This window comes from Microcaecilia unicolor, chromosome 3, assembly GCF_901765095.1.
Source record: "Microcaecilia unicolor chromosome 3, aMicUni1.1, whole genome shotgun sequence".
NCBI lineage: Eukaryota > Metazoa > Chordata > Amphibia > Gymnophiona > Siphonopidae > Microcaecilia > Microcaecilia unicolor.
In genome coordinates, this window is record NC_044033.1 from 221,561,577 (window position 1) to 221,585,930 (window position 24,354).

A 24,354-nucleotide genomic window follows, 5' to 3' on the forward strand; every position below is an offset into this window, starting at 1 on the left:
ATGAGAGCCTGCGCATCACTATACCTTGGGCCGCAGCACGAGATGCCACGTCACAGGTGTCAAAAATACCCCTGGACAGGAACTTTCTGCACGCCTTCAGCTGCCTGACCACCTCCTGATAAGGCCTGGACTGCTCCGGCGGGAGCTTCTCGACCAGGTCCGCCAGTTGTTGCACATAGGTCCGCATGTGAATGCTCATATAGAGCAGGTATGACTGGATGCGGGTCACGAGCATGGAGGATTGGTAGGCCTTCCTCCCAAACGAGTCCAGAGTGCGAGACTCCCGCCCCGGGGGCGCCGAGGCGGTATCCCTCGAACTCCGTGCCCTCTTGAGAGCAGAATCCATGACCGCTGAGTCATGGGGCAATTGGGGCCGCATGAGCTCTGGGTCAGAGTGGATCCTGTACTGGGACTCTGCTTTCTTGGGAATGGTGGGGTTAGTTAATGGTCGCACCCAGTTCCGGAGCAGCGTCTCCTTCAGGACATTGTGCAGCGGCACCGTGGAGGACTCTCTAGGTGGTGATGGATAGTCGAGGACCTCGAGCATCTCGGCCCTCGGCTCTTCCACAGAGACCACGGGGAAGGGAATGCTGATAGACATATCCCGCACAAAGGAGGCAAAGGAGAGACTCTCAGGAGGTGAGAGCTTCCTCTCCGGGGAAGGCGTGGGGTCCGAGGGAAGGCCCGTAGACTCCTCTGAGGAGAAATATCTAGGGTCCTCCTCTTCCCCCCACGAGTCCTCATCCTCGGTATCGGACATTAGCTCATGTAGCTGAGTCCTGTACCGGGCCCGGCTCGACGTCGAGGCCCCGAGGTCTCGGTGTCGTCGAGCGGTGGACTCCCGCGCCGGCGGGGACGGAGCTCCCTCCATCGACGTCGACTCCACCTGCGTGGCAGTTGAGACCGGCACCGCAAGCGGCGGCGGTGTCGACAGCCCCGGCGCCGGGCTAGAGCTCGCCGGCGCCACAGTCATCGGCGCCGAGGGCGCAAGCACCCCCGGCGCCGGCACAGCCTGGCTCATCAGCCCTTCCAGGATCCCCGGAAGGATGGCTCTGAGGCACTCGTCCAGGCCCGCTGCCGGGAAAGGCGGTGGGGCCGGTAAGGGTGTCGGTGCCGGAAGCTGCTGGGAGCCAGGAGACGGCACCGAGGTGCCGGAACCCCGACGCGTCGGTACCTCCACAACCGACGGGGACCTCTCCTCTCGACGATGACGCTTCGGCGTCGACTCCTCATCGGGATGCACCGAGGGCGCCCGGTGACGACGCTTCTTGTCCTTTTTTCGATGCACGTCACCGGCGCCGGAGGGCATGGAGGAGGAGGAGGTCGATCCCCCTCGGTCTCGAGGTACCGGGTCAGACAGGGTTCGGTCCCGTGGCTCACGAGCTGAGGGAGTGACCGGGGCCGACTGCCCGCGCGGCCTCTCAACCCCACTCTCACCGGCGGACCGGCGGGACCTGTTCTCCTGGGGTCGCTGCCATCGGTGCCGATGTCTCGGGCATCGATACCGGTACCGAAGAACCGGCCTTCGATACCGATGCCGTCGAGGTCGACGTCGAGGGGCCGGCGCAAGTTCCAAAAAGACGGTCCCGCAGAACTTGCCTCGCAACCTGAGTCCGTTTCCGGAGACCGAGACACAAAGCACACGACTTGAGATTGTGCTCCGGCCCGAGGCACTGGAGGCACCAAGCGTGGGTGTCGGTCTGCGAGATCGGCCGGCCGCAGCGACCACACTTTTTAAATCCACTCGGGACCTTCGAGGACATCGACGGAAAAATCGCGTCGGCGAAGTCAAAGTCGTCAATGGTGGCTAAAATCACACCACGAAAAAATAAACGACCGAGCGACCACTAGGCCGCAACGTGCGTCCCCGCTAGAAGCGAGGGAAAAGGGGAGCGCGTGCTCCACACGCGCAGATTGTTGTTTTTTTTTTGTTTTTTTTTTATAACAAACAAGAAAAGGGAAAAAACCGGACGGTAATCCGGAGCGAAGCAACGATCCGCGTAAACGCGGTCGAAAAATCCGGCGGCTGAAAACAGAGAGAGTGGCAAAAGCACAACTCTCTCCAGTCGCGGAAAAAAAGGAACTGGCGGGAGCGGTCGCGCACGGGCGGGAAGACGGCCGCGCATGCGCGGTGGGCGTGCCCTGCGTGCCGACCGTCCCGCGAAGCTTCTTTCCGGTTGGTGGGGGCTGCCGCGGACGTCACCCAGTCGTGAGAACAAGCAGCCTGCTTGTCCTCGGAGAATATGAACTACAAATAGATGCCTGAAGCGCCAACGCCGACACCTCAAAAGCATGTTTTAAAGAAGCCTCTAGGCGACGGTCCTGTGTATCCTTCAACGCCACCCCTCCTTCAACTGGAAGAGTAGTCTTTTTTGACTGCGGTTACTAAGGCATCCACAGTCGGAAGAACATACTTGTCTGCCTGATCCGAAACCACGGGATAAAGGCGAGACATAGCTTTGGCCACCTTAAAACTGCCCTCAGGATCAGCCCATTGTGCAGAAATGAGCTCCTGAATAGCCTCATGAACAGGAAACGCCTTAGAAGGCTTACGGGTACTGGTCATCTTAAGATTGACCGCACAGGAGGACGTAGACTCTGGATCAACAATGTCCAAAGCCACCAACGCATTAGAAATCAGCGAGGCTAGCTCATCCCTATGAAAAACCCGCACCGCAGTGGGGTCATCATGTTCTTCCTGTTTTAACTCCCCCTCCTCAAAATCTTCTGTTCTAGAAGGACGAAGAGAACCCTCTGACCGAGCAGCCAAAGAAGGCAAAGAGGACCCAGGTCCTAAAGAAACTGCCTCAGAAAAAGAAGCAGTTCTTCTCCTCTTAGAAGGGAGAGAATCCTGAGCAGATAATAAATGCTCCAGCCCTGCCTCCGAGGAAACAACAGGGAGCACAGAAGCCTGAGGAACAGGCTGAGAGGCAGCTTTCTTTAACAGGAAAGCCTGATGCAGCAACAGAACAAATTCTGGCAAAAATGGATCCCCAGAGCCCCCAGAAACGAATCCTGAACATGTGCTGGGGCTGCACAAAGAGTCTCTGATTCAGCCGCTAGCAATGGCTCCGAAACCGCCATCAGCTGACTGGCGGGAGCCGCGTCGGCGGGGAGAGACAAAATGGCGTGCGGAGCCGCGCTCTCAGCGCGGGAAACTGACGGTTCTTCTATGGCCGCAGTATCAGCCGGCCCAGACTTGGAGCAACCCGCTACACAAAGCCCTGCTGCGGATCTCTTTTTACCACAGCGGGAGCAGCGCTTGACAACTTCAGCGGCCATAACGAGTCTTCGCACGAAGCCGAGGAGAAACAAAATCAAAGCACTCACCCCGCGCTGCAAGAGAACCTCCCTCCAACGAACACTGACGGGACAGCTCAGTCGGAGAGTCGGAGTTCCCACTCTGTTCAGCCCACTGAAAACATCTGTCTCTCTAATATGTATTTGAAACACAGGTCCTGCTGCTGCTTCTCGTCAAATCTTTTTTTTTTTTTAAGGTGAGGAAGGTTACATAGGAAAGCAAAGCAAAGCAGAAAGAGAGACAGACGTGGGACAAGGGGTGAGGCAGGGACCCCCAAAAGAGGTATGCCGCCAAGGATGACACCAGTGTCAACCGCCCCCACCTCAACTGGCTAGCAAACAGCAGCCCAGGAAGAGTCCCAAAGCAGAAAATCCAGGAGCTGGTAAGGAGATATAGATATACTAGCTTGCAGAGGGGCTGGTAGTCCAATACCACTCACTGAAGTCAGTGATCTCTATCTCCACCTGCTGGTAGACGGACACAACCCACCAGTTGATGGATTCATCTGCTGCCTGCGCTAAGGAATTGGTGATTTTTGATATTACAATTTGTAAAAGTGAATAAATAATAAAGAAGTTAATGTTAAAGACACAGGGGGGTTTGGAGACTATGGGGTCCTTTTACTAAGCCGCGGTAAAAAGTGGTCTGCGGTAGTGTAGGCACCTGCATTGGGCGCGAACCGGGAACATTTTTACCACGTCTGCAGAAAAGGGCTTTTTTTTTTTTTAATGGGATGGGAAAAGGGCCTGCGGTAAAACTGAAGCCAGCACGTGTCCAAAACCGGCCTGAGCCCTTAACGCCTCCCACTGATCTAGCGGTAAGGGCTCACGCACAGTGACTGGTTGGCGCAAGCCAACAGTCTATTAGCACCGGAAATGACGCGTGTGGGAGGAAATAAATCATCCAGGTGGTATGGGCATGAGCCAAATCTAAAATTACTGCCAGGGGAACGCGGTAGCCTGGCAGTAGTCTCGTTTAGGCGTGTGCTGCATGCACATAGCGCCTAACACGTCTTTCTAAAAGGGCCCCTATGGATACAAATGATTGATGACATGCAGTAGGCTCAAGGTTTTGAAATAGGAGATCCAATAGCATAACCACTGATTAGCATCTGATGTTTCCATGCACCTTTCTCCCCATTTTTTAAAATAATACTGAAGTTATTTAATGTCACAGTAGGCCTGGCTCCTATTTTCTGTATATTCACTTTTGAGGAGCCTTGTTGGTTACACATATTTCCATTTTTGTACTTTTGTGAAAGCTATGCACTTCAGCAGGAATGCACATAATTCCTGGTACACACAGCCAGGGGCGAGGTCTAGGCGGAGTACAGGTGAAGTTCACAGGTCACACCTTAATTACTTTAGTTCACCTCCATACTTACATACTTTTGGGCCTTTTTACAAAGCAGTGCCCAACGCAGGCTTACCGCACACTAAAACTGAACTGCCGCCAGCGGTAGTTCCGGGTTGAGCGCACGCCATTTCTGATGCTCCCTAGAATTCTTTTTTTTTTTTTGGCTAGCGTGGCGCTAACCCAGCGGTAACTGGGTTACTGCGGGAGCCCTTACCGCCACTTCAACAGGTGGTGGTAAGTGCTCATCACCGCATGGCTTTTTTTTTGGGGGGGGGGGGGGGGGGGAGCTTGCTACCCACTGCAGTAAAAAAGGCCCTAGTGCAAGGGTAAAACGGCTCCCGCCACTACTGCAGGGCCTTTTTTCCCCGCAGCTTAGTAAATGGACCCCTTTATGTGCTATAGGGAAGATGTAAATGTCTGCACCTCCTTTTAAGGTACAATCACTGCTAATTACACTACTGTTTTATAAAGACAACTAGATGCTTACTGATCTTTAAAGAATAGGCTTAAATACGCATTGTTTAGGCTGCCTTAACCTAGACACCCTGTTATAAAATTACCCTCATTAAGTCCAGAGATGCAATGAAGAAAAACATGGACTGGATTATCGTTTCAGTGTTCATTTGGATCAGGTAGAAAATGTACTAGCTAGTCCATCCATTTTCCTCTCAGCTGGTTCAGTTTCTACTCCTTCTCTCCCCCAGGGAGCTTCATGCCTTCCCACTCACTGTCCCACAGCCACTTCTATCCCCACCCCTTCCTTTCAAGTACTGACTCAATCCACCCCCTTTTACTGGCTAAATACCCGCACCTTCCTTTCCCCCAGCTAGTTCAATCTCTGCTCCCTCGTCCTCATTCACAGCATCCCTACTCCACTTTTGACCCCAGCCTGCATTATCCCTGCTCCTCGGTCTGTTCCCCTGACCTCAGGAAGCTCTATCACAGTTCCTCTTCTGTTTCCAGTTCATTCCCTGGTACCTCTCTCTCTCAGGAATTTGTTATTCTCTCATTCCCTGAGATGAGTGGTAAGATAGCATCCACTTTTAAACACCCAAACCCACCCAATATAGTTTCATTTCTGGTGTGTGAAGTCCATGGCATCCACAGATATCTCACTCCTCTTATGAGATATGCTAACACTATGTGGTTCATCCTGCAGGAATGGAATTTTTGGTGCTAAAGAGGCAGGTCAGCACAGTTAAGAGGCACCACACTCCTCTCACTATCAGGGGGTCAAACTGACTTGGGGGGGGGGGGGGGGGACAGTGACCAGAGACTGAGCTAGCAATAGGGGGAAAAGAGGTATAGGAAACTAAACTGGTACAGCGGGGAAGGATGGAATGGATGTTGAGTTGACCTGATGGGAAGGACCAAGCAGAGGTTGACTGTGTGGGAAAGAAGGAACAAAGTACAATGGATAGAAACAGAAGGATTTGGAAAGTACCAGGAGGAGGAAGGTCATAGACACATTTTCAGAATATAAAGCATCTCCATGGGAAAAACTATTGTACATCCTTTCTTTAGGGTTACCTTACACCCATGTTACAACACACTCACAGCAGAGAACCACATAAAATGCAATTATCTGTTGTATATTTGTAACCACCCCAGGATAGAGATTCATCTTATAAAGGATTTTTAAATGTGAAAAAATGTAACAGATAACATCTTACCCAATTTGGCAGAAAGGTTTCCTGAAAGAAAATAGAACAAAATTAAATTAATAAAATGACAAAACCAAAACCAGAAGTAATTTCTTTATCAATAGAGACAGATCACGTATCAGTACTGTATTTATTTCTTTGCTAATCAATTACAGCCCTAGAAATGATTCATTACCTTGGTGTCTTCTGAGCATTTTCTTCACAATAAAATACTGCCTAGGGTACATCAGATGGAAATAGAGTTTCATTTCAGTACAAGCAGCCTCTGGTCTTGGAAACTTCACTGTCTGACACCTGAGGATCAGAATGTGACTGGAATTATTCTAGGAGACATTCACCCCCAGTTCTCAGAGTCCCAGGGGACAGAGATGAGACAGAGACAGGTGTAAGGAGGGAAAGATACTGCTGTTACTTCGCAGGTGTACAAACAGAACTTACTCAGAGAAAAAGAAAAGAGAACAAATCTCAAAGCCTGCTGAATTAATTTAGTGCTAGTAATAATTTAGATTCTTTTATGTCTATATCCCACAACTTTTTATACTTCTAATATAATGGAGCATGGGGATTACAGGGTGAAGTGAATAGAAGAAAGCATGATTACCCTGGCACAAGGAGTGTGTTACACCCGACACATCTTTGTCCCATCACCCATCATTGAGCCTGCCAGTGGTGGGAAATTGTGGGGTATAAATGATATAAATAAATAATAAAATCAGTCACTGGAGAGGTGAAAGTCCCACAGTGACATTACAGGGCTGCTATTTCTTATACAATGAGAGAACTCAGAACAGAGCTGTACCTGCTCAGGGTGGCCTTCGCATCCTAGAGGGGAAAAGGTAAAATTATGTATAATCATACCTGATAATTTTCTTTCCATTAATCATAGCTGATCAATCCATAGACTGGTGGGTTGTGTCCATCTACCAGCAGGTGGAGATAGAGAGCAAACTTTTGCCTCCCTATATGTGGTCATGTGCTGCCGGAAACTCCTCAGTATGTCGATATCAAAGCTCCATCCGCAGGACTCAGCACTTAGAGAATTACACCCACGAAGGGACACTCTGCCCAGCTCACCACCGCCGAAACGGGGGAGGGGAATTAACCCAGCTCATCCCCACACAAGTGGGGGAGGGGAATCCGTCCAGCTCATCCCCGCGGAGCGGGGGAGGGACACCACACCCGCCGATGCGGGGGGATCTGGCTTATCCTGCAACCGCAACCGCGGGAGGAGCTGACTGACCCTAACACCGCCGAAGCGGGAGGGGTACAAAGCTGCCCTACAGCCGCACGAAGCGGGAGGGAGTGCCGGCAGAATTTATGTCTCAATCCAGCCCCGTAGAACGGGGGGGAGAGGAATGCAGCAGCTCACTGTAACACAAACTCGTCTCAACTCTTGAAGAATCCAAGTGAAAAAACTTGAACACGAAGTCTTTCTGAAGTAACTGAAGACTAAACTTGAACCTGAAATGCAACCAGAATAAAAACAGTACAGATATCTGGGAGGGGCTATGGATTGATCAGCTATGATTAATGGAAAGAAAATTATCAGGTATGATTATACATAATTTTACCTTCCATATCATCAAGCTGATCAATCCATAGACTGGTGGGATGTACCGAAGCAGTACTCACCCAGGGCGGGACATAGAAATCCCTGACCTCAACACTGAAGCTCCAAACCGGGCCTCCGCCCGTGCAGCCACAGTCAAACGGTAATGCTTGGAGAATGTATGAGCCGAAGCCCACGTTGCCGCCTTGCATATCTCTTCCAAGGAGACGGATCCGGCCTCTGCCATCGAGGCCGCCTGAGCTCTCGTGGAGTGAGCCTTCAGCTGGATAGGCGGCACCTTCCCCGCGGCCACATAAGCCGCTGCAATGGCTTCCTTGTCCCATCTTGCCACTGTAGGCTTAGCAGCCTGCAGACCCTTACGAGGACCTGCAAACAGGACAAACAGATGATCCGATTTCCGGAAATCATTGGTCACTTCCAAGTATCTGATGATGACTCGTCTCACATCCAGATATTCAAGAGCGGAGTACTCCTCTGGGTAGTCCTCCCTACGAAAGGAAGGGAGACAGAGCTGCTGATTCACATGGAAGCGAGAACCAATCTCGGGCAGGAAGGAAGGCACTGTGCGAATAGTCACTCCTGCCTCAGTGAACTGCAGAAAAGGCTCTCGACATGAGAGCGCCTGGAGCTCGGAAACTCTTCTGGCTGAAGAGATAGCCACCAAAAAGACTGCTTTCAACGTCAGGTCTTTCAGAGATGCCCTCGACAAGGGTTCCAAAGGCGGCTTCTGCAATGCTCTTAGCACCAGGTTGAGATTCCACGCAGGCACCACTGAGTGCAGAGGAGGGCGCAGGTGATTAACTCCCTTGAGAAAGCGCACCACATCTGGCTGCGAAGCCAGGGAAGCACCCTTCAGGCGGCCCCTGAAGCAAGCCAGAGCCGCTACCTGGACTTTAAGGGAACTGAGCGACAGGTCTTTCTCCAGACCTTCTTGCAGGAACGCCAACACTGAAGAAATTGGAGCAGTAAAGGGAGAAAGTGAGCCTGCTTCACACCATGCTGCAAAGATACGCCAAACCCTGGCGTAAGCAGTAGAAGTAGAGCGCTTCCTCGCTCTCAGCATAGTGGCGATGACCTTGTCTGAGAAGCCCTTCTTCCTCAGACGCTGCCGCTCAATAGCCAGGCCGTAAGACCAAAGGGAGAGGAATCCTCCATCACCACGGGACCCTGATGTAACAGGCCCTGCTCCACTGACAGCCGCAGAGGATCGTCGACTGAGAGCCTGAACAAGTCCGCATACCAGGGACGTCTGGGCCAATCCGGACCCACCAGGATTACCCTGCCGGGATGCTTTGCCACCCGGTCTAGCACCCTGCCCAACATGGGCCAGGGCGGGAACACATAGAGGAGCTCTTGTGTCGGCCACTGTTGGAGAAGAGCATCTACTCCCAGGGATCGAGGGTCCCGTCCTCTGCTGAAAAAGCGCGGCACTTGGCAATTGGCCGATGACGCCATCAGATCTAGGCTCGGCTGGCCCCAGCGCTTCGTGATGTCCAAGAACGCCTGAGCAGATAGTTGCCACTCTCCGGGCTCCAAGGTATGGCGACTGAGAAAGTCCGCCTTGACATTCATGACTCCGGCAATGTGTGCCGCTGAAAGCTGCTCCAGGTTCACTTCCGCCCACTGGCAAAGACTCATAGCCTCCTTGGCTAGAGGGGCGCTCTGGGTACCTCCCTGGCGGTTGATATAGGCCACAGCCGTGGCATTGTCCGACAGGACCCGTACAGGCTTCAACACCAGTACCGGGATGAACTCCAATAACACCAACCGAATGGCTCTGAGTTCCAGGAGGTTGATAGACCACTTGCCTGTGCAGGAGACTAGAGCCCCTGCGCTGTCCTTCCCAAGCAGTGGGCTCCCCAGCCCATCAAAGAGGCATCTGTCGTGACGACAATCCACTCCGGGGTCACCAGAGGCAATCCTGCAGACAACTTGTCTGTCTGCGTCCACCAGCTCAGCGCCTTGCGCACTGCTGGGTCCACGGGAAGGCGCACAGCATAATCCTCCGACATCGGAGTCCAGCGCAGCAGCAGAGATAGCTGGAGTGGTCTCATATGAGCCCTGGCCCAGGGCACTACTTCCATCGTGGCCGTCATAGAGCCCAACAGCTGCACGTAGTCCCAAGCCCGAATAGGAGAGGCTACTAGGAACTAGTCCACCTGAGCCTGAAGCTTGTCAATCCGATTGTCTGGCAGGAACACTCTGCCCACTTGGGTGTCGAATCGAACTCCCAGATACTCCAGGGACTGAGTCGGCCGCAGCTGGCTCTTCTTCCAGTTGATGATCCATCCCAGGGAGCTCAAAAGAGCAACTACCCGGTCTATAGCTTTGCCGCACTCTGCATAAGAGGGGGCTCGGATCAACCAGTCGTCCAGATAAGGATGGACTTGTACTCCTTCCTTTAGCAGGAAGGCCGCTATGACCCCCAATACTTTGGAAAAGGTCCGCGGAGCAGTAGCCAACCCGAAAGGGAGGGCTCTGAACTGGAAGAGTCGTCTCAGGACTGTAAAACGCAGAAAGCGTTGGAGAGGAGGCCAGATGGGAATATGCAGGTACGCTTCCTTGATGTCCAAGGAAGCCAAGAACCCTCCTGCCTTCACTGCCGCTATAACAGAGCGGAGAGTCTCCATGCGAAAGTGCCTCACTTTCCAGGCCCAATTGACCCCTTTGAGGTCGAGGATAGGCCGGACAGAACCTCCTTTCTTTGGAACCACAAAGTAAATGGAGTAACGTCCCTTGCCAATCTGATTTTTTGGCACCGGAACGACCGCACCCAGGCGGATCAGGTTGTCCAAGGTCTGCTGCACTACCACAGCTTGACCGGAGACTTGCAGGGAGAGAGTACAAACCCGTCTCTTAAGGGTTGGCAGAACTCTAGCTTGTAGCCGTCTCTGATGACTTCCAGCACCCACGCGTCTGAAGTTATAGTGGTCCACTCGCCCAGAAACGAGGACAGCCGTCCTCCAATCTGCACTGGGGCGTGGACCAAGGCCCCGTCATTGGGTACGAGACCCTGGGGGAGGACCGGAGGGAACACCTCCGGGACGGCGGTCTCTGCGAAAGGAATGCTGCTTGGGGGAGAAATTCCTCTTGAAGGAAGAGGGGGCAGAGGAACCCGACTTGCCCGGGCGGTACCGACGGGCTTCCTGCAACCATCCTCTGGAGGTACCGGGACGAGTACTAACCCGAGCCCTGACCTCTGGTAATTTCTTGCCCTTAGACGTGCCGAGATCGGTCACGATTTTGTCCAGCTCGACCCCAAAGAGCAGCTTGCCTTTAAAAGGCAATCTAGCCAGGCGGGATTTAGAGGCGTGGTCAGCAGACCAATGTTTCAGCCAAAGCCACCGCCGCGCAGAGACTGTCTGAGCCATGCCTTTAGCTGAGGCTCTCCAGACATCATACAGCAAGTCTGCCAAATAGGCTAAGCCCGATTCCAGGGCCGGCCAATCAGCCCTCAAGGAATGATCCGAGGGGGAAGCCCGCTGCACCATAGTCCGGCACGCCCTGGCCACATAGGAGCCGCAAACTGAGGCCTGCAAACTTAAAGCAGCTGCCTCAAAGGACGACCTTAAGGCCGCCTCCAATCTTCTGTCTTGGGCGTCCTTTAGGACCGTGCCACCTTCCACCGGCAACGCCGTTTTCTTAGTCACCGCAGTGATTAAAGAATCCACGGTAGGCCACAGATAGGCCTCACGTTCACTCACAGCCAAAGGATAGAGGCGGGACATAGCCCTAGCCACTTTAAGGCTCGTTTCCGGGACATCCCATTGAGCCGCAATTAAGGTGTGCATGGCATCATGCACGTGGAAGGTTCTAGGCGGGCGCTTCGTCCCCAGCATAATGGCAGAGCCAACAGGGGCTGAGGGAGAGACGTCCTCCGGAGAGGAAATCTTCAAAGTGTCCATGGCCTGTAACAACAGGTTGGGCAAATCCTCTGGGCTAAAAAGCCGCGCTGCAGAGGGGTCATCCGCTCCATCCGAGCGGGGATCTATCTCCTCCAAGGAATCCGCAAAGGATCGTTGGGAGACCTCAGACACGCTGCCCTCATCTACATCGGAGGAGACAAAAGTCCTCCAAGGCCTGGAAATCAACCCGAGGGCGTTTACCTCTGGGAACCTCAACCTCTTTATCAGAAGAGGGAGCAGGGGCAGCGTTTTGCATGAGGAAAGCCTGATGCAGCAGCAAAACAAACTCGGGGGAGAAACCCCCCAGACTGTGCACTTCCGCAGCCTGGGCAACAGCCCTAGACGCACTCTCAACCGGCGCTCGCAATAGCGGGGGAGAGACATGCTGCGCATCCAAAATGGTGTCCGGCGCGAAACTCCGTGAAGGAGCCGCGCGGGAAGAACGGCGCTTAACTTTAGCCGCTTTTGTGCCGTCGCCCAAATTAAGGGCGTTCATGGCATTAATGTCTCCAACCTCAAGGGCGGCCCACGAAGAAGCCGTCCGAGCCGCGTGGCCGGCCAAGATGGCGGAGGCGAGGAGCGGGGGATGGGCGTTTATGGCGGGAAAAAACCGCCACGCCGGAGGAACGACCGGGACATTCATCGGTCACTAAACTATCACCCATCAAGGGCGAATCAGGTTGTAAAACCCCCGCATCCCCTCTAGAAGCGCTCCAGCGATCCGGGGAGCGACCCTTTGCGCCCTCGCCCTCCGACGCCATTGCCACGAGGAGAAGAATCGGGGAACCCCCTGCCCGCTATAAAAAGGTAAAATTACCTGCTTGCCGCTCCGAGCTGTAACGAACTGGTGTCCCAGTGAGTAGCTGCAATGAACGTTTAAAGAAACGTCGAATTAAACGCCTTTAAAGACGTTTAAAATTTTTTTTTTTTTTTTTTTTTTTAAACGGAGCCAGCGGGAGGGGGGAGAAAAGGAGGGACCTGGCACCACCAGGTTTGCACTTGCTCAAAAGAGCCCTCAACCCCAGGCCTCAACAAAACCTAAGGATTAGGCTTGGAGGCCTAGCCAGAGCTGCTGCTGTGTGTGACCACCACCTGCTGAGATAGAGAACATACTGAGGAGTTTCCGGCAGCACATGACCACATATAGGGAGGCAAAAGTTTGCTCTCTATCTCCACCTGCTGGTAGATGGACACAACCCACCAGTCTATGGATTGATCAGCTTGATGATATGGAAGAGAATGATTATTACATTTATATTCTACTGATTATTCACTACAAATGAAAATAAGGTGCTTATGAGGCATATTTTCAAAGCACTTTGGGAGGCTAAGTTCCATAGGTTTCGGCTGGCGGGCGTTGGGGTCCCCCACCAACAAAAGCAGGCGATGACGACGGCGGGAGTTGAGAGGGTCGTCGGCAGGGGGGTCCAGGGCCAAATCTACGGGGGGCCCAGGCCCCCCTTGCCCCACGTAGCTACACCACTGAAGTGGAAGATAAGAGCAAGAAAGAGGGAGAAGCAGCTGTACTGGGACAGATACAGAAAGGAGTCTATGAAAGAAGGAGAAAAGAGATTGTTGAAAAGATTGTTGAAAGAGGGAGAGCAGAAGGAGCAGGGGTGTCAGTATGTGAGACTGACAGGAGAAACAATAGGAGCTAGTTCATTCATTTGCTGACAGCAAAGATTCTCTTCCAGGTATTAAATATCAGATGCATTGGGGGCCCAGCTCCATACTGGAGTCTCACCTTCAGTAACTCAGTCACTGACTGCTCACACTTCTTCTCTATCTCCGAGATCAGTTCCTTGAGGGAGGAGCTTTGATCATCCAGTTGGGTCACATTATCCCTGATTTTCTTCAGAATCTCCTTTTCTTCCTCTTCCATCCTTGAGAGAAGGATCTGCAGCTCCTCATTCAGAAACTGCTGCAGCTCCTCGAACTCAGACGGGATTTTCTCTCTCTTTATCTTTGTCTCATTCTACATTGAAAAGATCAAAAGCATAAAGAAGAAATATCAGTGTCCTTAAAGTGTACCGAGTAGATGAAAACAAGGCAAGCAAGGTTAGGAATCACAAGATCAAAGGTAACCAGGAAAGAGGAACAAACGGACAAGGATCGGTGCAAAGCTTCAGGAGCACATGAGACAGACAGCACAGCACAGCAAACCATGCACAGAAGACAACCAGATAATGAACCAGCAGGGGGCAAGGTTGCCAGAAGGGAAACATTTTCCCAGCCCAAAATCAGCCCTGAACCCACCCAAAGTCAAACCCCGCCTCCCACGTCACCAACCCCGCCCCCACGTCAACCCCGCCCCTGATGCCAACCACGCCCCTGAAAAGCTTCTATTGGACCACATCGGACCAATAGAAGCCCTGGGAAAGCTTCTATTGGACCAAATTGGACCAATAGAAGCCCTGGAAAAGCTTGTATTGGACCAAATTGGACCAATAGAAGCCCCGGAAAAAAGGCCAAACCCGCACCTCGCCGAAAATTTTCCGCAGCTGCTCGCAGAAAACCCGCCCAGTGTTGCGGGAAGACCGCAACCCTGGCAACAATAGCAGGGGGCACAGCCAGAGATTAGGAAGAAATACCTCAACCAATCTGGGCTGCCCCCTGCTCAACCAATCAACACACAGAAGAACATTATACTTAACACAGACCTGGCTGGACAGTGATCTCCAGGTCATGGAATTGCGTCGTTGTTCTCAACTCCCAATGTACAGGTTTAACTCTGGCCCATACCTTACACATGGGATTGGAACCTACCTGAGTGCACTGGAGATGGTTGTCCCTTGACTCTCCTTGTTTATTTATTCATTTACTTATTTACTTTCAGTCTGCCTATCTGCAGTACTAATTCCTGCCAGTGTCTAGGGAAGGGAAAGAGATCCTAAGTCTATCACTCACTATTTCTCTTCTCTTCAAGGATACTTTTAACCCATGACAGAAGAACCTGACTCTACCACACATCCATCATTCTTACTCCTGCTGATGTAGCAGCTACTGTGGTGCTTATTTTAGAAGCATTACTCATGTTTTACAGAGGCATAAACTGGAATTTAGAAGTTTATATTGCATAAAAATAAACACGTGTTCTGCATTTCAGAACGGGAATGCACGTCTGTGTCTAAAATGATTGACCTAGGGATTCGCACCTGCTACCTGGGCTGTCTAGGTTTTCAGAAAATTGCACTCCACTGGAGGGATTAGGAAAGGTCTACTGAAAAACCCCTTACCCCCCTCAACCAAATGATAATTGGCAAAATATATTGGACTCTGGGACAATTTAGAAAAATACATGGCAAATTTATTTTCCACCGCATAAATCTGTATTTGATATTTCAGAATACACATTTATGTGACGGCATCTGAACGTTTATGCTGCTGTGCTGATTCCACTGATATTTTAGACGCTTAATGGTTCTATAATGGACATTCCTGACACACGTAACTGGTGCATCCATTTTCTTCAAGAATTTTACAAGAAGTTCTATGACAACAGATCCTGTTCTAAAATACTAGTAGAACCTCAATTCCAATTTCTACATTCTTTCTAAAATCTGTATGAATTTTTCATATCTTTAATTGTACATTGTATTATTTGGATAATCTTAAATTTGCTGTATGACACTGGCGTTTTCTCTTTTAACAGATATTTCAAGGCAGTGGCTTAAGTCCACCTCTAAGAGCACCAGGGGTTGTTCTTCTCTGATCTGGGAGAAGACAGGGAACAGGATTCCTATTTCCTTTTGGTCCCTCCCTCTCTTCATTCCTTCCCTTCCTTTTTCTCCCCTTCTCCCAAGCTAGATAAAGCTTCTATTGAGGCTGGCAGTAGATGAGCAGACAGAACACTAAACTTACCTCCAGTGGTGTTGCCACACCATCTCCCAATCTTCTCAGTTATCCCGTCAGACTCAGCAGCAGGAGATGATCATAAGCTCACCATCTCCTGCTATCACAGGGCCAAACTTCCTGATGAAAGCCACATGCTTTTCCACTGCTAGCCTGATAGAGTAACTGAGGAAGGTTGGGAGGCGACACAGCAACACTTAGAGAGAAGTGCAATATCAGCCACGCTCTGCCTCTGCTCCTATGGTTCCCAGTCATTTAGCCCCTTCTTGACTGGGCCCTTTCCCTCACCACATACTGCAGGAGCTGCCTGGGTGGGATTTATATCACTGCTTCAAGTATGTATGTAGTGCAAATGATGAAACCTAACATCTGCATAAACAAAACGAGCCCTGAATTCCTGGACTGATTAACCTTACTCAAACTATTTATGACCCAGTAGAAAGCAACTCAGAGGAAGACACGTCACCTACCACCAGGTCCTCAGCTTTCTTCTCTTCACTGGATTTAAATTCCAGAATCGTCTTCAGCTTCTTCCTCAAAGGCTCCAGTTCAATTTCATACTTCTCCTGTGAAATATGACCATATCAATTTTAGATCCTGTATCATACAAAGGGCATCAGCAATACTGCCACTAAATTACCCCAAATAGGCTGGAGACACACACAAGATATGAGAATTCTTCAAAGTAACATCGATATAAGTGACATATTCTGATTGGAGAAAAGGATGACCTTAGCAGCTGTCTCCATCCTCATTCTCACAACAGTGTGGCATGTAACAACCATATGGATTCACACAGTGGTACGGCATAAAACTTTTAAGCATCAATGCTCAAAAAAAAAAAAACCAACCCAGAGAAGCTTTCAAGATAGAGTGGAGGAGTGGCCTAGTAGTTAGAGCACCAGTCATAGGCAGTCGGTGGCCCAACTATTTGGGGAGGCTAAAGGGGGTGGGGGCGGAGCTTAAACCCATAATTGTCACCCAGCATCAAGCACCCCTTCCTCCCACCCACCTAGCATCAGGCAGGCAGGTACCCCTCCCTCCCACCCAGCATCAAGCGCCAGGCACCCCACCTAGCATCAGGCCTGCCTGCCTGCCTTCCTTCCTCCCACCCAGCAGCATCAGGCCTTCATCCTTCCCACCCACCCCGCATCAGGCCTTCCTCCTTCCCTCCCTCCCACCGAGCACCAGATCCAGTTCCCGCCCCCCCTCCGAAATTTAAAACTTGATACCTGCTCGGGGTTAAGGGAAGGCTGCGTCGGCAGAGACACAGCACGTCAGCACCAGTGAAACGCTGGCTCGGCGCGCCTTCAGCTTCCCTTCATTCTGTCTCTCAAGCGCTGGTCCCACCCTAGAGGGCGGGACCAGCGCTTGAGAGACAAAACGAAGGGAAGCTGAAGGCGTGCTGAGCCAGCACGCGTTTCACTGGTGCTGACGTGCTGAGTTGCTGCCGACGCCGCCTTCCCTTAACCACGAGCAGATATCAAGTTTTAAATTTCGGAGGGGGGGGCGGGAGGCAGGCAGCGAAGGTCCCAACTGGGCTGGGGAGGCTTAGCCTCCCCAAGCCTCTTATACGGGGCTATGGCACCAGTCTTGACATCCAGAGGTGGCCCATTCAAATCCCACTGCTGCTCCTTGTGATCTTGGGCAAGTCACTTAACCCTCCATTGCCTCAGGTACAAACTTAGATTGTGAGCCTTCCAGGAACAGGGAAATACTCAGTATACTTGAATGTAACTCACCTTGAGCTACTACTGAAAAAGGTGTGAACAAAATCCAAATAAATACATAAGATATAAGTTGGTAAGAAAAGCAGAAATTTCAGACCAAATTCAGTCAATGGCACCGAAAGTCCATCTAGCCCAGTATCCTGCTTCCAACAGTGGCCAAGTGCCTGGCAAAATCACAAGAAATAGTAAAACGGAGGTTCCAATTTCCAAGAGCCAGGAATACCCAAAAGTGGATTTAAGCAACCTAATCCCTTGATAGACCTCAGCTGTGGCACCAACAAGCTGCCTTCCCTTTGGGCAGTAGGAGATGCCATAGCCACCGAGAGGGGGGGAAGGGGTGACAAAATCCCCTGGGACTCCAAGGGAAGCCCGGTGTCACAGTCCCACCCGCCCTCTGTCTGCACCGGGTCGAGCCCCCTGCATTGAAATCACAGCGCCTCTCACCTCTGTGTGAAAACGCTGCAGGCAGCATCGCCTCCCTTCGGGCCTCCTTCCCTCCCTGTGTCCGGCCCTCGTCTGACGTAACTTCCGCGAGGGCGGGAAACAAGGAGGGAAGGAGGGCCAAAGAGAAGTGATCTGCTGCCCTGCTGCCTGCAGTGCTTTCACATGGAGGTGAGAGGCGCTGTGATTTCAATGCAGGGAACCCAGCCCAGTGGCGGGGGGGGGGGGGGGGGAGTGGTGACCTCGGGGGGGGGGGGGGGGGGCAGTCTCTCGGCGGCCCTGGGAGACACCTTAATAAAATGTCATCTCCTGCTGCTGCCGGTCCAGTCTCACAATAAGAGCATGAGATTTTGGAGCTCTTATGAGACTGGTCCCACAGCAGCAAGAGATGACATCTTATTAATGCATCTTGCAATGGAAGGCTGCTAAGCAGGAGTTTCTTCGTTCCTCAATGGGAGTTCAGGAGATAACACACGAAAGCAGGAAGCTTGGCAGGTCTGAACTAACTTGCCCAGAGACCTGAGTCCTGGCACTAAATATCACTGGATAACTTCCAGGAGCAGCGGGGTGCCAGAATATTCAATGCCCTGGCTCAAATTAGGCCCAGTACTGAATATCTAGGTCACATTCAGTTTGCAGCTTTCAGCGCCTTTAGAATCACTGACCACCACTAGATGAACATTGGGGGGGGGGGGGGGGGAGAAATTTTTTGTTTCTTTACAGAACAACTTAAGTTGAACACTGCTGCTGACGCATAATGTACTCATAAGTAAGCATAAGCACCGCCATACTGAGAAAGACCAAGGGCCCATCAAGCCCAGCATCATGTCTCCGAAAGCGGCCAATCCAGGCTTCAAAAACCCAGCAACCCCCCCCCCCCCCCCCAAAAAAAAAAAATTAATAATGTTCAATGGACTTTTCCCTCAGGAATCTGTCTAAGCCCCCTTTAAATTCCGTAAGGCCAGCTGCTGTCACTACATTCTCCGGCAACAAGTTCCAGAGTCTAACTACACCCTGAGTAAAGAAAAACTTTCTCCTGTTTTAAATCTACCATATTCTAGCTTCATCTTGTGTCCCCTGGTTCTATTGTTTGAAAGTGTAAACAAACGCTTCACATCTGCCCACTCTAATCCGCTCATTATCTTGTAGACTTCTACCATAACACCCCTCAGTCGCCTTGTCTCCAAGCTGAAGAGCCCTAACATTCTCAGCCTTTCCTCACAGGGAAGTCATTCCATTCCCTTTATCATTTTCATCGCCCTTCTCTACACCTTTGCTAATTCCTTTATATCTTTTTTGAGATGTGGCGACCAGAATTGGACACAATACTCGAGGTGCGGTCGCACCATGGAGCAATACAACAGCATTATATCCTTGTCTTTGTTTTCCATCCCTTTCCTAATAATACTCAACATTCTGTGCGCTTTCTTAGCCGCCACAGCACACTGGGCAGATGTTTTTTTAAACATCTTATCCACGATTACTCCCAGATCCCTTTCTAGGTCCGTAACTCCTAACGCGGAACCTTGCATGACATAGCTGTAATTCGGGTTCCTCTTACCCACATGCATCACTTTGCACTTGTCAACATTGAACTTCATCTGCCACTTGCACGCCCAATCCCCCAGTCTCACGAGGTCCTCCTGTAATCTTTCACACTCCTCCCGCGACTTGACGACCCTGAATAATTTTGTATCATCTACGAATTTAATTACCTCACTAGTTACTCCCATCTCTAGGTCATTTATAAATATGTTAAAAAGCAGCGGTTCTAACACAGACCCCTGCGGGATATTCAGCGCCCACTATCTGTATAGATAGCGTAGAATATCCTGATATTGTCGTCACCATGTCAGCATTATGCATTACTTCAGGCCTACTATTTGGCAAGTCTAAACTAAACATGTAAGTTATCCAGAAACAGCTGAATATCACCACTATTCAGACAATTTTCCGCAGGGCAGGCCTTAAGCTGAGACAACGGGGCAGCCGCACAGGGCCCGCGCTCCTAGGGGTCACACACCTGTTTCAGTCTCGCAACAGGCGGCTGACCAAAAGTTCAAGCTTCTTTTTTCTTTTCATCTCCATTTCCCTCTCCATCTGCTTCTCCCTCCTCCTCCCCCTTGGTAACCCTGCTCCTCAGCACTAATGCTCTATATACTCCTCCCACCGCACCAGCAGTCAACCCTTATATTTCCTTTCTCCTCTTCCCAGTGGCATAGCAAGGGCGGGGCGGTCCGCCCCGGGTGTCGGCGGGTGGGGGGGTGCTCCGTCGGCCGCTACCTTGCTTTTTTTTTAATCCATTACAGCGACGCAGGCAGCGCTTCCCGTCTGCCCTGTGAAGGAGAAAATCGCGTCGCTGGCGTTGGGTCTTCCCTCATTGTGTCCCGCCCTCGGGACACAACGAGGGAAGGCCCGACGCCAGCGATGCGATTTTCTCCTTCGCAGGGCAGACGGGAAGCGCTGCCTGCGTCGGTGCAATGGATTAAAAAAAAAAAGCAGGGTAGCGGCAGGAGACGAGAGCTGTCGGCTCTCAACAGAGGGGGCACAGGACGGGACCGGCTCGGGGGAGGCTCAGAGGGGAGCAGGGGATTGGGGAGGGTGAGTGAGCCTAGAGGGGTGCACAGGGGAGAAGGGGATTGGGGAGGGTGGCGGAGCTTAGAGGGGAGAAGGGGACTGGGGAGGGGAGTGCTCAGAGGGGAGAAGGGCTCTGAAGCTGTAACTGGGGTCTGACAAGGGGGCAGGAGGGAAAATGGATCCATGCCTGGGGCAGGTGGGAGAATGGGTCTGGGGCTGAAAAAGGGGGATGCAAGGCATGTGGTGGATGAAGGGGGCTGAAAAGAGCGGGCAGAGAGAGAGGGGACAAACCCTGGATGGAAGTGGGGAGTGTGAGGGAGGGCAGACCCTGGATGGACGGGAGAGGGAGGGCAGACGGATTGAAGGGGCAGAGAGAAAGGGCAGATGGTGGGTGGAAGGGGGAGAGAGAAAGAGGGCAGACTGGGGCAAATGGTGGATGGAAGGGGCAGAGATAGAGGGCAGATGTGGATGGGAGGGAGATGGCAGACTGGGGCAGACGGTGGATGGAAGGGGCAGAGAGAGAGGGCAGACAGTGGATGGAAGGGGCAGAGAGAGAGGGCAGACAGTGAATGGAAGGCACATTAGAGAGGGCAAACACTGGATGGCAGAGAGCGAAGACAGATGCTGGATGGAAGGAAGACAGTGAAAAGAAGATGAGGAAAGCAGAAACCAGAGACAACAAACTGTAAATAAAATATATATTTTTATTTTTTTGCTTTAGGATATAGTATTGTAGCTGTGTTAAATATTTATAAATTGAACGTGTAAATAAGGTAATATTTTTATTGGACTAATTTTAATACATTTCGACTTAACTTTCAGAGAAGAAAACCCCCTTCCTCAGGTCAGGATAGGATACTGTAACAGTACTATACTGTATTGACCTGAGGAAGGAGATTTTGGCCTCTGGAAGCCAAATGTATTAGTCCAATAAAATGGTATTATTTTATTTTCTGTATTTGTTTTATTTCTATTTGTTAATTTGTAAAGTGGTGATTGGTATTTGTTAGTTTTTTCAAATTTACATCTGCTGTCTTTATATTTTGCACAGTACTAGGGGACATTTTCTGTTTCTGTGGTGTTGCATTGTATGCAGAGTCTGGCATCTTGGGGGTTCAGTTTAATTTTTGTCTAAATAGAAAGTTTATGATTACTTATTCTATAGTTGATTAGGATGTATCTGTGTTTGTGAAAAAGACATGGCTTTCGGTTAGCATTGACTGTGCAGGATTGATGATCTGTACTAATCTGTCTGTTTTCGTTTTACAATAGGAGAATTGATGTTCTAGTGCTCACTGTAGTGTTTAAGATGCTTTCCTTTTCCTTGTGTGACTCGTACAAATTACTGTTAATGGTATGGTAGAATTGCTCTATAGGTCCTGAGTGTTTTGTATTCTCGGTATGCCTAGTACTGGATTTGGGGGGGGGGGTTAAAAAAATGACCGGCCCCGGGTGTCAACTACCCTAGCTACGCCACTGCCTCTTCCCCCTTTGGTTTGCCACTGCTCAGAAGGATAGCACCATTTTACTGACTTTTCAGCTTCACTTTCTCACACGCATTATGTGAGTGGGCCCTGCATAATATAAATTCTTCCAAGCATGAGTCAACCAGGACCCCAGGAGACAATCACTCACCTTCCCAGCCAGGATCCAGCCAACCTCAATCACAGTTATATCAGCAGAGCAGAGGTCACTAGAATGAGAATTCATTGGAATAAGGCCTGGCCATGAGGGCCCCATAATTGCTAAGTCTCCCTTGCTCTGTGCCAAATCCTGCCCCATCTTATACAGTTATTATCGCGCTGTTCAGTTTGATTTTTGATTCAATACTATTTGTATAAAGGCCCCAAATCCATGGAGGTTCCAGTTTCCCAGATGGTCATTGTGTTACTGCCATTCAACATCAGGCTGTAAACAGCTTTCCTGCCCACTTTCCATACTTCTAAATTTAGGGGACTTCAGAAACTATTGGCCTGGTATTCAGAAAATGCTGAGCTCCTAAGTTAGTCTCCTAAATTAGTTCCCTATTTTCAGCCAGACTTAGGAGCATAACTTTTCAGCTAAAAGTTCATCCTAAAATAGGAGCTTATAAATTATGCTCATAAATTTAGGGACTGGCATTTGCTTGTCTAGATTTATGAACCTAGTGCTGAAAATCAGTGTTAAGCTCATAACTTTTTCCCCCACCCTAAATCCACCCCTCTTACCACCTACTTTTTATCCTAAATTTAAGAGTTCAGTGAAATGTTGAGTACAATTTGTGCACTCAACCCTAGACAATTTTCAACTAGGCCAGTTTATGAGCATAATTCTCAAAGTAAGTAGCATAAAGTTTTTAAATATCAAGCCCTATATGCCTAAATTTAGGTACCCAGCCCTACTCAATTTTCAAAGGGGTTAAACTTTGCCACTCAGTTTTCAAAATAAAGCAGCTAATCTCTTTGAAAAGCTATACATGTGCTATTTATACTCTGCCTTCTAAGGAGGTAACACACTCATATACTAGTCACTATATGCACACCTTCCAATCCTGCACTGCTTCCATCATAGCATGAGAACCATGTCCTTAGAACACACTGTGACTGATAATAAAGATACTGACACACACCTTGTATTCCTGCACAGCCTCCTCTATGGGGATCACAGTGTGAGATTTGTGATTCCTGGACTCTCTACAAATGAGGCAGATAATTTTCTGATCCTCTTCACAGAACAGCTTCAGTTTCTTTTCATGCTTTTCGCATCGATTCTCCTTTGTTGGTCTCACTGGGCACTGAGAAAGCTGTTTTACCATTTCTGTGATATTTGCCAGCTGCCTGTTTGGCTTGAGGCTCGTCTGCTGAGACGTTTCCCTGCACTGGGGACAGGGAAAGTCTGTGTCTTTCCCTTCCCAGCTCTGAGTAATACAGGAGCGACAGAAGTTGTGTCCACAGTCTACAATCACCGGGTCTGTAAAATAATCCAAACAGATGGAGCAAGAAGCTTCCTCTCTCAGCCTCTCAGCAGGGTTTGCAACAGCCATGATTCTTACAGGAAATGAGAGTGAGATTTTCCTTTCTGTTTCATATCCTAACTGCCAGGGAGTTTGAAAATAAGGCAGTGTCTTTCTGAGACAGAATCTTTGTCACATGTTTTTGCACTTTGCAATCTGAAGACTCCCTCCAGGGCAGTCTGCCCTGTGCCCTCCTCCTTTCTGCTTTCCATTCCAAGGCCCTCTTTCGGAATCTTTCCCAATGACAGAGTAAGATAAGGGGTTCTGGGAGATGCAAGGAGGGCAGCAGTAACTTCCAGTGTTTTTTTGTTTTGTTTTTTTACCTATGTTCCTGCCTGCTTTGATAGGGAATTTACTGGTTTTCCACAACTGCTTGTTTTTCTTTTGTTTTGGGGAATGTTTTAGCATAGTTTGCATGTTATGTAAGTTAAGTAAGAAGCTGATAATTTGTTATTGTAAAGGATAAGAATTGTTGGCAGGTTGTTATTCCCTTACTTGAAGGGTCCTACAGAGTATCTTTTTTTTTTTTTTTAATGGACTGGCATTTTGGCTAGAGAAGTCAAAGAATTACACAATTCACATGATGGAGCCTTAAATAACATGCAGAAACAGAAGCATGTTCTATAACTGTGCATAACTTAATTGGCTATATGTTAAATGAAATGTTAACAAAATTAAAAATGTGCTACTTTTGTTAGAATTTCATTTTAACATATTACAAAAACATAGCATTGTATATTTAAGACCTGTAACCTTTTCAGGGCCTCAGGTGTTGAGCACTGTGCGCACAAGTCTGTCACATTATAAGATTACATTTTTCTGTGTTTTGTCTACTGCTTTTTTTGGGGGTGGGGAGGGGGGAGGCAGCAGGCTGTGTTTTTCCCTCAAAACTTGGGTGGCAACACTGGTGCCCTCTCCCAATAGATTTTCCTGTATGTAACATGGGGTCTGGGGCAGGGACAGAGC

At 50.1% G+C, this 24,354-nt stretch overlaps 1 protein-coding gene across 1 annotated transcript in view; it reads right to left on the reverse strand.

Annotated features, from left to right (window-relative positions):
- Positions 1-23,475, reverse strand: part of LOC115466330 (E3 ubiquitin-protein ligase TRIM39-like) — a 40,319-nt gene extending 16,844 nt beyond the window's left edge. The window contains exons 1-6 of the mRNA XM_030197506.1: positions 23,005-23,475; positions 16,119-16,214; positions 13,541-13,771; positions 7,121-7,143; positions 6,497-6,615; positions 6,331-6,351 (exon numbers count right to left, since the gene is read on the reverse strand). Of these exons, the coding sequence (XP_030053366.1) occupies positions 6,331-6,351; positions 6,497-6,615; positions 7,121-7,143; positions 13,541-13,771; positions 16,119-16,214; positions 23,005-23,418 (904 nt within the window). The 5' untranslated portion in view covers positions 23,419-23,475. The remainder of the gene's footprint in view (positions 1-6,330; positions 6,352-6,496; positions 6,616-7,120; positions 7,144-13,540; positions 13,772-16,118; positions 16,215-23,004) is intronic.
- Between the last annotated feature and the right edge of the window lie 879 nt (positions 23,476-24,354).